At 38.1% G+C, this 12,928-nt stretch overlaps 1 protein-coding gene across 1 annotated transcript; it reads left to right on the plus strand.

Annotated features, from left to right (window-relative positions):
- Positions 1-874: 874 nt before the first annotated feature.
- Positions 875-11,171, plus strand: scamp5a (secretory carrier membrane protein 5a). Its single transcript, XM_084933728.1, has 7 exons — positions 875-1,078; positions 1,916-1,994; positions 2,098-2,217; positions 3,357-3,513; positions 3,598-3,699; positions 5,129-5,246; positions 7,669-11,171. Exons 2-7 carry the CDS (start codon positions 1,988-1,990, stop codon positions 7,855-7,857), a joined length of 693 nt encoding a protein of 230 aa, XP_084789854.1. The 5' UTR covers positions 875-1,078; positions 1,916-1,987; the 3' UTR covers positions 7,858-11,171.
- Positions 11,172-12,928: the final 1,757 nt, after the last annotated feature.

Here is a 12,928-nt window from a genome sequence, read left to right on the forward strand (position 1 = left end):
GTATTTTAATTGCACAAGGCAATTTCAGCTATGCTGATTATGTGGTTTCTTTGGAATAAACTTAACTTACTGTGAAGCAAATTTGTAGTCAAGCATAGGAGAAAAGCACAAGAGAATTGACCCAGTCCATATTAACCTGTTGTACCTCAGGTAAAGGTACTATAATACTATTGTTTTTGGATGAAAATATTTTGCAGTTGGTGCCTGAAGTCTAGAATTTATAACCAAATGCTGCACTTTCTCCCTTGAGATGATATGACAGGTGTTTTATGAGTGTCTCCTTTGCTTGCAGCGACATCTCTTTAGACCTCGTATTGAGCATGTCAGTGCACTGATACTAAATGCACGGAATAACGAGTGAACAGACCTCATCTAATCATCAAATAACTTGTTGTATAATTGTACATGTTTCGACCCTCTGAAAATAGGGGGTACATATAAAAAGTTCCTGAATCAATTGAATTGAAATCCATTATCTTGGTGTACAGATGCAAAATTACAAAAAAGTAATTCTACTTATCAAGTGTGTTTTATTTTATTTTGTTTTATTTTATTGCACTCAAGATGTTGTATATATATTAAAAACTACTACTACTATTACTACTACTACCACTACTGGGAAAAGAGTTGTACATTGAAATGTATTTATACTACTAGTAAAGCGTTATCTTTATTATGGAAGTAGCTGATAACAGGCAGCCAATCAGGTCAGGTTGTATGATGCCTCCTCTGATTTTTAACACTGTCAACCTATTGGTTAAGAGCTAAAATATTTCTCCTTTGTGATTGGTCAGGTCAGGTCAGCAACAAATCCATTGTTTTTCCAGGGCCCTGGTCCTACCCGGCCGGGCACAACCCAGCGTCGAGGAGGGGGCCGGTATGTACGTAATGAAAAGACCATACGTCACGTGCCCGCCTCTTACTCCCAACCCCATCATTTGAGGAAATACGCGACATTTTCGTGTGATTAGCGCCAGATCTAGCTGTTTCGGCCACTGTGTTTTAATACAGATGAAATCGTAGGATGCAATTTAAACGGACGGAGGTATTCTAGCGACATTCACGGACTGAACCGGAGGTAGGACACCGCATATTCATTCATTGGTCTCCAGCTAGAGAGGGAGGGAAAATATTGGATTTATTTTATTTATTTATTTTTTTAGCGGGTTCTAGCTTCGGTAAAACCTCGAAATTTGTAGGGCTGTTTACTGCGAGGAGTTTGTGCTCGACTTGCTCGACGTCCGGATGATGAACAAGAGCCCCGATGCAGCAGCCTGTCGCGCAGGCTGAAGGACGCTTCTCCATCGCCTGTAATCTCAATGCACTACCCCACTGCAGCATCACTGCCGTCAGCCGAACGAAATACACGTCTAAGACAGCCGGCGATTCACAATGAATAAAAGCAACTTCAGCCAGACTGCATTTTCGTGGGATAGATTGGTTTATCTGTGCCAGAAAGATGCCCTTCAATACACCATGCGTCCACCATGACGTGCGCTACAAATATGATTTTCTAACACAGTTAAATATGGAAGGTAGTTGATTATGGCCTGTTTAGCAAAGAGAACGCGATAAACAGAGAGTAACGTCTATATAATCCAGCCTTTAAGCTCAATAGGCCTTTCAAACGCCTATTTTGAATCCCAAAGGATATCCATTCGAGATCACGACAAGGCCACACTGTGTCCTGGAGCGCGCATTACACCGCTAAAATATGTGACCAAGAAAACAGGTTCATCTCAGTCTATCTGATGCTCCTCTGGAGGCTGGGTACCACCATGGGTACCTCCTCTCTCCAAATCGTGTCAGGATGTCAAAGACTCCTATTGCAGTGATTGTGGCCTGTTGCTTACAAGCAGGGCCGGGATAGTAAGTGATGTTGCACTTAATCATGCACTTCTCTCCTTTTCTGCAGTTTGCTTTTCAAGGCAGCTGAGATTGAAGAAGTCTGTGTGCCTGGTTTACAAGTGGCGGAAAGCAGTGAATCATGGCAGGTGAGGTTCCCCCCATTTATAAAGGCTGAATAAAAGCTCATGCACCTCTCTTGACTTGATTTCTTCTTGATGTGAAGCACTGAATCACGTCTCTGTGTCCTAGAAAACAACTTCCCTCCCCTTCCTCGCTTCATCCCCCTTAAGCCATGTTTTTACCAAGACTTCAACGAGATCCCAGACCAACACCGCACTATGTGCAAGAGGCTCTACTACCTCTGGATCTGTGAGTGTACCTGCAGGAAGAGCTTTTTATTTGCTTTGCATTTGGAAGCAGTCGGTATTTGCATGCATCTAGCTGTAACCCGTTAACCTGTCTACTTCTCTTCCCCCTCATGCTGGGCTGCTTTGTTTTACCCAAAATATTATGAGAACTAAAGAGTGAAAACACTCCGTGCAGCTGGGAAACTAGATTGGCCGGTCTCACATTATGTCACAGAGCCAGATAACCACCGTTTTCATTTTACCGTGGTTTTTATTTTGAGGGATAAAGTTTGAAAATGATTTAGCTCACACATTTACTTAGTGGTTTGTGATTTGACTGACAAACTGTTTACATATCTGAAGCCCAACTGAGGTCCCACGGGCAGAAAATGAGGACTTCAGCTATATTTTTTAATTTCCCAAGAAAATAATTTATTTACACAAATCAGTGGGGTACAAAATGAAAAATGGTACATTGTGAAACAAAGTTACCATGCTTGTATCAATCCAATACCAATATTTGATACTATTGATACTTGGATTGTTCCATTCACCTCTAATGTATGCTATAACTCTTAGAATATAATACAGAAGTATGTGTGTGCAATCTTAGGCTTGACAGGTGTGCTCACCTGTCACAGAAAGAGGAGTTATTGTACAGTTTTATAGTGAACGATAGGAATAATTTCCAAAAACATTTATGCTCTTTATTTATTCCCCACTATTATCTGAGATCCACTAACTCTTAACTCATTAATGAAGAACATAATTTGTACATAAATTGTAAAAGTAGGTAGTAGTGTCAAGTTATTACAGTCACATGAGTATTATGGTATGTTTTTCATTATCACATAGGTGCTGCTATTTAAAGCAAAAATGTAAGTCTGGTGAAAAGATAGTTTAGAGTATATGTTATGTTTGGTGGAAATGGTGTGCTGAATAAAATGTACCTTTATATCATATTTTATTATTGTAGTTTAAGTCTTGAATGTAGAACTGGAAATATGGCAGTGCGTAGTTGTTGGTCTTCATAGTGATTAAATCCTGCTGAGTTATGAGTAATGATGGAGCCTGTGGGGTGTTTGCTGTAGCCTTTTTTTGTTTGTTTGTTTCCTCACTCTTTTATGTTTTTGTCATTCTTCCTCTCTGTGACGCTGATAGTGCATAGTGCCACACTAGCTGTTAATCTGATTGGTTGCCTGGCATGGATGTGTGGAGGCGGTGGAGCTACCAACTTTGGCATGGCTATCCTGTGGCTCATCCTCTTCACCCCTTGTTCCTACGTGTGCTGGTTCAGGCCCATCTACAAGGCCTTGAAGTAAGCGTGTTTCCCTCTGAGTTACACTTCTTCCTGCTGTTCCGCTGAATCAGATCATTTCTGACGATTAGTCTCTCCATGCAGGACAGACAGCTCATTCAACTTCATGGCTTTCTTCTTCGTCTTCATGGCCCAGGTGGTGATCAGTATTATCCAGACTGTTGGCATTCCAGGCTGGGGAGTGTGGTAAGCGTTTGTACTGGTTTATTAAAAGTAATGTGTACAGATGAAATGGAAATTAACTGGCATTTATAGAGTTTATTTCTTGTCTTATTGTTGCTAAAGATGATTCTAGAAGCACCTGAATCAAGGGGTATACTTTGTAATCTAATCTAAAGCATACACTTTGATTCAAAAAATGATTTTTTTCTAAACCAATGAGGCTTTAAAGAGGTTCATTATCCTTCTGAGGTCTAAGCCATCAAACTTTAACTCCTAATTCTTAAATCATTTTTTGGTGATAAAATATGATTAACTTTGATGCATGGTTGTTTTCTTTGTTCCCTGATTGCCAAGATATGGGAAAATAATTTAATAAATGAAATAACTATTCCCATCGCCTAGGTTTAGAGTTAGTGTTAGGGTTTTCCACCACCACATAAGTATACTGTAATATACTCAACCTCTCTTTAACGTTAATGTACTGAAGAGAAATGGGAAATATTAAAAAGCAGGTATACAAGCAGTTTTTTACCCCTTGAAAGTCCTTTTTGTTTCACACTAATAATAATATTAACAACAAAATGATTATTAAATATGTGCAGTGTGAAAACAAGAATACAGCCCATACACTGGCATGAGCAAATGACCAATATATTTGTTATATTTCTAAGAAGAGACAGATGGTAAATGGACTGATTCTTCCATAGCACTTTTCTACTCTATCTGAATACTCAAAGGGCTTTAAACAACTTCCCTCATTCACCCATTCATACAAGCACTTTTTTTCTAAGCTTTTTCTGTGTAAAGGTTCTTTCTATTTAACATTCATACTACAATGGATGCATTGGATGCCCAAAAACATTTGGCATCCAGACTGGAGTAGCCAGGGTTCGAACCACCATTAGCAGACGGCCTGCTATACCTCCTGAGCTACAGCAACCCCAGGAGACACACCCTTTAGGCAAACAGAGTTTGTCCAGCACAAGGCTCTCTGCAACTTCCATTTTGATCAGGCTGTTTTGAACTCCACAAACACAACAACCAGCTGATCCGAACAGAATCATGCCTGAATTATTCTTCGGCAGGAAATCTATGCCGTAGCTTTTGATGTAACTGAAAACTCTTTTTAACTCTACACTGTAACCTGACATTCAGCTTTTAAGAAATGCATCTATATGCTGGCTCAATGGCATGGAAGGTTGCGATGTAGGGTTAAGAGGGGTTTCTGGTTTCAGGTTGTAAAGTTAGGATGTAGATTTTCTGCAGAAGTCTACATCAGGCTTTAGGCACAGCATAGATTAGTAATTCACAGCTTGTAACAATAGTCTCTAAATATTTTGGTATCAATCTTAAAAATCCAATATCAGAATTATCTAGAATTATCAAGCTTAATGTATTATTTAAATATGCCATATTGTGAGCATATGATGATTCTTCTGTGCTTCTTCTTCAGCGGTTGGCTGGCCACCATCACCTTCTTCAGCACCAACATTGGCTCAGCTGTGGTCATGCTGATTCCCACCATCATGTTCACTGCAGTGGCTGTTTTATCCTTCATCGCCCTCTCAAAGGTGAGTGACTGATTTCTACCTGGTCACAGAAATGATTAGATCAATTAGTGCTGGTATTATCAAGTGAAAGATAGCAATCCAGTCCAAGTAGCATTGAATAATTAGCTTGTATTATAATGCCAGCGCTGTTTCCCACTTAAAGGGAAGCAGTGATAACATGACATTTGATTCATTTGCACTAGCAACAGAAATTTTTGGAGATGATATTTATTTTTTTCAGGCTGTTTTTAAATCCCTTTTTGGTGAATGCAAGGAATCCATGAGGGGCCCAAGTACTTATTAGAACTTGGTGATCAGAGGTTATTGTGGCTGGGTTTTTTTTTTGTTTGTTTGTTTTGGGGGGGGGGATGTTTTTTTGCTATAACTCTATAGTTCATATGCTGTGTTTGACAACATATTACAGTAAGGTTTAATAGGATAACATTATGACGTTTTCTATACAAAATGTCAAAGGTTGACTTCACTGTGACATCAGAGTGTTCTGCAAAAATATTTGAAGCCACAACTCTTGAAAAGAAGAGGGGATTGTGACCATATTTCATGATTGGTGGCATCTAAGTTGATGATGCTAATCCCGAGTTCTTAGGTTAAAGCTTTGGTCAAAGTGTGACTGTTTTGTGCTGCAGGATTAAAGATGTGTGTGAAGCATCCACCTTTTAGAATCTGTTGTTTCTTTAAGGCTATAATTCTAGTTTTTTAACTATACCTGCTAAGTCATTGTGGCAAATTCTTACCATGGGAATGCTGTCCATCTATCACCACACCCTCATATATCAATCAGCGGTATTCTTTGCTCTCATTGGTAGTTGCTTCACTTTGCGGATCCCCAGTTAACGGGTCCCAAAATAGCAACACCAGGAGTTATTTTGTCTTGATGTCACTTATTGTCATTGAGGGTCCGATGCCCCTTTGGCTGTGCCTGCCCACATGGACATTACATAAATCAATCGGTAGTCATGACTAGGTGGCATAAACACACAGCTCTGGATCTGCACTCAGCTCTTTTGTCCAATAAACTGTGACAAAAAACTAGATGGTTGTGAAAACTATCTTTTTGATTTTAGTAAAGCACAGATAAATGGCTAGTATTGAGTACCTTGCATATCTATGGAGTCTGAATTTTTTTGAAAAAGTAATGGGAAAAAAAGAAAAATTTAACAGTGCATGGACAAATCTTTTATTTCACTACCAGCACTGATATTTTACCAGTAAGCATAAATTGTTGGTAGACTTTTGTCAAAATAAAATTGAAAGTTATCTATTTTTTGTTTTGTTTTGCTATATTTAAAGCCATTAGGCTGCTATTTTTTTCATGTATTATCGAGGTAACCTCCTTTTAATTTGATTCATTCACACAAATTCCAGAAGAACTCAAAGTAACTGCAGAGCTTTATAGAAACCCTGTTTCAAAGTAGGTCTAAATATGTTAATACGGTGATTCACAAAGTGTGGGCCTGGCCCCCCTGGTGAGCACCAAAGATATTACAAGAGGGGCCTCAGGAATGACAGAAATTCAGTTTAAAATTACTTGCAAGTATGTACCATTACATATTTATATAAATGTATTATTCATATAAAAAGTGAAGTAAAAATGGTAATAACAGTTGGTTATGTTGTGATAGTGCTCATTACTCTGACCTGAATTTACCGCTCCTGTATTAAAGTTTGTGTCCCAGGCAGGTGGGTCACAGATTGGCCTTAACACTTTGCTTAAGACTGGGTAGGATTAGCAATTAATAGCCAACAGCCTGTGTTGTTTATGTTTTTAATATATTTTTCAGAGAAATACATCAGTTTGTCTTGTGTTTCGATCAGAAGATTTAAGATCGGGAAGGGCTTCATGGGATTTTCTGGTTTTTAAGTGGGCCGCAGCATACTGATGATTTTTCATCCACTTCATTATTGTTTTTTCATATTGGTAATAAAGGTTATTAAATAATAAGTAAACATTTGTACTTACATTAGTTCTGTGATTCCATAAATTCAACAAAAACAAGGTATTAGTGTATTTAAAATGCAACATTAAAGTAGTAAATAATCATAAATATCCCACTGCAGAATTGTCACATACTTAACAAGGTGTGTCAACTTCATTAAGAACGTCATTAAGATATAGGATGATATCATTTATTATTATAAGCTGGGAATTTCTTGCGTTACAGCAGGTATAACATTATTTAAACATGACAAGCATTGGGATTGTAAGTCTCAAATATATTTTTTTCGGTCTAGAATTGCTTAGGAACAGCTCTTTGGAAAGTAAATGTTGCCAATACTGTGGTGCCACTACAGACAAATAATAAAATTCACCTTTTCTTTATGGTAATTTGGTCAATTTTAGAAATTGAAAAAAATAAAAGTCATACTTGATAGAGAGTAAAATTCATGTTGAATCCCATTTCTCCTTTCTGTCTTTTTTTAGGTGCATAACTTCTACCGCGGCAGTGGTGGCAGCCTGGGTAAAGCCCAGGAGGAGTGGGCTACGGGTGCCTGGAAGAACCCCCATGTCCAGCAGGCAGCCCAGCAGGCCGCCATGGGGGCTGCTCAAGGCGCCATGCAGCAGAATCAGTACTCAGCAGCTCCCACCTACAACTACGACGAACCCATGTAGGACAGAGGAGTAGGCCAGGCGGCTGAGTGGGAGAACTAAAAAGGGATCAATTAAGAACACAATTCAGAATTAGGTGCCCGTCATTATAACACTGTAATGCTGAACTCAAACAGAACAATGTAAAAGTCATGTTTTTGGTGCAAATGTACTGGGATTTCATTATTTTACTCGGTTCACATTTAAATCAACAGTTATTTTAAAAAACAAAAAATGTTGCTGTTGTTTTATGCTGCTCAGTTGTAGCTGGTCGGTGTTGCTTTCCAACAGAGACACATAGCCTAAAATAGGTAGACCCAGTCCCCTGAGCATCTTCAGTTTATTCGAGTAGGTGGTCTCCAATGTCACTCTGTAAATTTTCTAATGATCTTTAATGTGATATTTAAGGGACTGAAACAGCTATATTGTTAAGGGTCTTTACTTTTATTAGCCTTGAAGATCACCAATGCTGAAACAGTTATTTCTCAGCTGATGTAATGGACTAGCTGTTTGGCTAACAGCTAAATTCTTATATACAAATGTCAAGAATTTTTTATTTCCCATTAAAGGAATAGTTTGACCATCTTGGGAAACACCTTAATTCACTCTCTTGCTTCAGGGTTATATATAGGGTATTATAAAATTAATCTTTGCTAGCAGCCAGTTAGCTTGAATTAGCAAAAAGACCAGAAACTGAAGCTGAAACAGATAGCTTGGCTTTATCCAAGGATATTAAAATCTTCTTAGCAATTATAGCTAGCAGTATAGCTCTAATGATCTGACTAGCTCGTTATATGTCACTTAAGAGCTCTTAGAGGCAGATTTTATTTCATTTTGACAAAGTCATGCAAGCTGTTTCTCACAGATGTGAAAGATCCACAGATCGCAAGGGGAAAATATGTACTCTCCAACGGGCTAGCAAGTGGTTCCTGGATATTGCCAATAGTCACCAGGTGAAATCACTCAAAAAAAAAAGGGTGCAACACCAAAAACCTCCCTTGTGGTTGCTTTGGTTGCTAGTAGGTCAAATTTAGTTTGCATTGAAGATGCTGACTTGTATGCAAATGCTCGCTAACTATTGACCTAGCAGCAGTAAAACTTGAAAAAGTGCAACTTAACCAGGAACGTTCTGCCTTTTGAAACATGTTGGCTGCACCGCTGAGGCACAACTTTTATTTTAAAGGCTAACGTTTTCCGTTTCACCACAGCTCAGATAGCAGTTAGACAGTTTTTGTAGACAAGTTAGCATCTTCCTTGCAAACTACTGGCAACTGCAGCAATCTGTTAGCGACCAAAGCTATTTCATATTTACATACAGATGTGACAGGGGTTGCTTTTTAACTTACAGCAAGAAATTAATTAGATCAAACTACCTATTTCTTAAAGGTTATGGTACATTTTAAGTAACCTTTTGGGTTTTTTTTTTAAATTATGCTTAAATACCAGTAAAGAAACTCATCATCTTTCTCTGCTTTTTTTCTTTCCTTTTTTTTTGATTGAAAAAGAAAGTTAAACCGACCAAAATGAATATTTTAAAAACAGAAATATGGAGTTTTTGTTTTGGTGATCTTTTTGACAGTATAAGTCGATTTATTTACATTCTCAGGAAAAGTCTAATAGCTGTTTTTAAATTCTACCTGTAAAGCCTGTAGAGCTTCAACATGTCGGGCTTTTGTCTCCTTATATCGCCCCTATTGACCATGTTTGGTTTTGTCGTTACATACTAGTTTTATGTTGAGCAGGCTGAGTTTAGTTCAAATATTTCATTTTTTTTTCATGTTAAAGTGAAGCACACGCAGTATTTAAAGATTGGAGTTTATTGGTCAGACATTCCAAATCGATGTTAGTATAAAGGTCAAAGTGAAAGAAAACCAAAACACTTGCAGGTTATGGTAAGTAATAGTAATAATTGTTGTAAGGTGGTCATAACATTGTATGGAGTGATGGATGTTTACTCTCCCTTTGGCAAATTCTCCCGCTTACCCCTACGTGTAAATGCTTCAGTGACTCCTTGTTTCTGAAATTCAGGATTTCAGGCCTTAGTGTGTTATTTCGTGGATGTTGGTGTTATTCCATGAGTTGGTGTAATAAGAAATCTACATAAAAGAAAAAAAAAGTATATTAAATTCAATCCAGTTATTTCTTTATGGAGTGAAATATCACAAAAGGACATTCGTGCGTAGGCCTGGTGAGGCCTGATGTGTTCAGTCAGAGACGGTGTCATTCTGGTTTCTTCGAGTCTTTGAAAGATTCAGCATACAGTAGATGGTTCGTACAGTCGAACACCATTAGATTTAAAACAATGAAGTTATCTGAATCCTCATTACTTTAAAATCTGTGAGTCGTCTTGTCTGATTGTGATGACGTGGTATCCAGTAGGCTGTTTGTTGTGCTACCTTTTAGTTGTTTTGTTTATCTCTCTTTTTTTTCCCCTGTGTATTTGAATGACGTGTGGATGCTTGTGAAGCACATGATTTGTTGTGTCTTTCTGTTTTGTTTTGTTTTTTTTTACTATACTTTTTGTTTTTGGGAAAAAAAGTAAGTAATATTTGCGCTGGTTTTCCTCTTGGCATCGGTGCAAACTTCATTCAGAGTGGAGCAATACTAACAGTAGAGTTATTACAATGAGCTGGGGTCCTGTTGTGCAGCCTTTAAATACAGGAAGAAAAATGTTACCAACCCCAACCTAAAGTGTCATAAAATGAATGGCTAGCCTGTTTTTGAGTTGGATACCACTTGTATGATTTTACAGTTTCATAGCATTTTCACCAGCACATGCACACACAGAAGTAAGGAGGTGTAACCCTGTAAAAAGTACCATACATCCGCTCATCTGTTAGTAAATGCACAGCTGGCCATTTCTATAACGTAAATGTGATTTTTTTTGCACAAAGTTGAACAAATAAGGTACTTTCCCTGTGTATGTAGTAAGTTGGTGAACTTTGGATCAGTCCAAACTTTCCGCCATATGTACATACGGCACAATTCATGTGTTTATGGAAATTGCAGCTGTGTAGTTATTGTGTAGCAGGAGCCGCTTATACACTTAATGCCACTGTATCAAAGCTTCTGAAAGCCATTTCCCATCTTATTCCCACATGTACTGTATGTTGTGTAAAATGTATTAACATGTACTATATCATAAGTATATATGAATATATAATTACTTGAGGTGCAGTAAATATTTGCCATGGATCAACAAATTCAGTAGGCCCTAAATAGTTGAATAAGTCGTTTGAGGGGGCTGCGTCTCCACGAGTGAACGAGGAAAACATTTTGTGTATTACTTTTGTATTATTTGGTCTTACCCTAATAGATATTAAATAGTTCTTGTTGCATCCTGTTTTGTTATGTGATGAGTTTGCATACGGGTATTATACAGTTGTAGATATGGAAAATGTAACTTTTTTTAAATGAACTATTGACTTTTAGGTGTAAATAGCTGTCTCGAGTAGCTGACCTTCAATTTCTTCTGTCCAAATACAAACCTTAAATATTCTAATATTCATCTCCCCTCCGACATAATTGAATTTTGATTCTTTTCTAGGTTAAAACTCGCTAAAAAAAATCCAATTTAGCCTAAACATGGTGATGAACAGTGATGTGGTTTCTTTCTCATAAATTACAATTCATAAACACTTTTATGGATGCTTTACTTTTAAGGAAGGTTGATGATTTGAATACTCCAAATGAATCAGGGGCATTTGTATATATCATTCATTTCATACCTCAGCACACTGTATCTGATTATTACAACTGGAAATGATGTGGTAGTGGAGTAGTAACTAAGTAACCTATAATAAATTACAGAGTTATAAAATATAACAAAATGGTTCTAATAGATACAAATAGCTCTAATTATAAATATTCTAGATGCTGATCACTATGCTAGACAATCTCCCAGTTTATATTTGTTATATTTGTTCAACCTGCCATCAGCAGCCAATCAGCAACTAAGATTAAATCAGAGAGAGCATAGAGCAGGGTAATGAGGGTGGCAATAAAAGAAAAACACAAGAGGAAGCCCATTGCTTTCTCCATATCCCTCCTGACTCATATTTCTGTAGCTTTGCTCTTTGCTAGTGCCATTGTCCCTGCTGGTAGCATGAGATGGTACTTGCAGCCTATTCAGGTTGCATATCCATACATGCTGTCACAAGAAAATTTACTGGGTCTTCCTGCACAGTCCAGCACAGAAATGGAGAAGGGCATCAACCAGGCAGCAGGACCAGCAACTGCTCCTTTGTGCGAGGAGGAACAGGAGGAGCTCTCCAAAGTGACCTGCAGCAGGCTACTCGTGTAAATGTTTTGTCAGAAACAATGAGATCTGCCAGTGAAGCGCCATGTGAGCCCTGAGCACATGTGACAGATGTGAAAGGGTCTGGACACAGCGTGGTCAAAATTACGCTACCAGCAACATCATCCAGCATGATCCTTCAAGGCATATTCTTGAAGGATACCATAAACCTCCATGTTCCAACCAGCAGTACCAGGCTAAAACCCTCGGATCTGATGGTGGCCTCACCCATCACGTTCCCCAGGCCCATCCATGACTTTATCCAAGTCTGGGGGAAGATTCCCAGCATACCATCCACCATCACTTCACGAGTGTTCCCAGATGTTGGGAGTGCACATGCAAGTGGGGGCTGTAAACAGTAATGAGTACTAAATGAGCTGCATCAGCCTGTAATTTGAACTTTTAACTCTGCTTTTTGTTGTGGTTTTGAATCCAGCCCTCAACAAGCTGCTGAAAGGGTTTACACTGACCATGATATCATTTCATTCTCAACAATTGATACTGCATCCATGCTTACCAGTAAAGATTTTCATCTTGAATATTTCATTCATTAAGAGCAAATGTATATTTTAAGTGTTTCCTTAATTTCCTGGAGGTGTAAAAAGAATTTATGGATTCCTAAACACGGCTCTAAGAGATTAAGTATTTGCCCAATTATTCCAATGAACTACAGCCTTAAAGGATATCAATCCTTTGTAGTAATGTTTTTAAACTCACTTGAGTACAAATATTTGCTAAATAAGCAACAGAAACAAATTCCCAAAGGTTTTGTATTCATGTAGTTATTTACACCTATGC

This window comes from Perissodus microlepis, chromosome 7, assembly GCF_051167445.1.
Source record: "Perissodus microlepis isolate ML-2025 ecotype Zambia chromosome 7, ASM5116744v1, whole genome shotgun sequence".
In the NCBI taxonomy this organism is placed as follows: Eukaryota; Metazoa; Chordata; class Actinopteri; order Cichliformes; family Cichlidae; genus Perissodus; species Perissodus microlepis.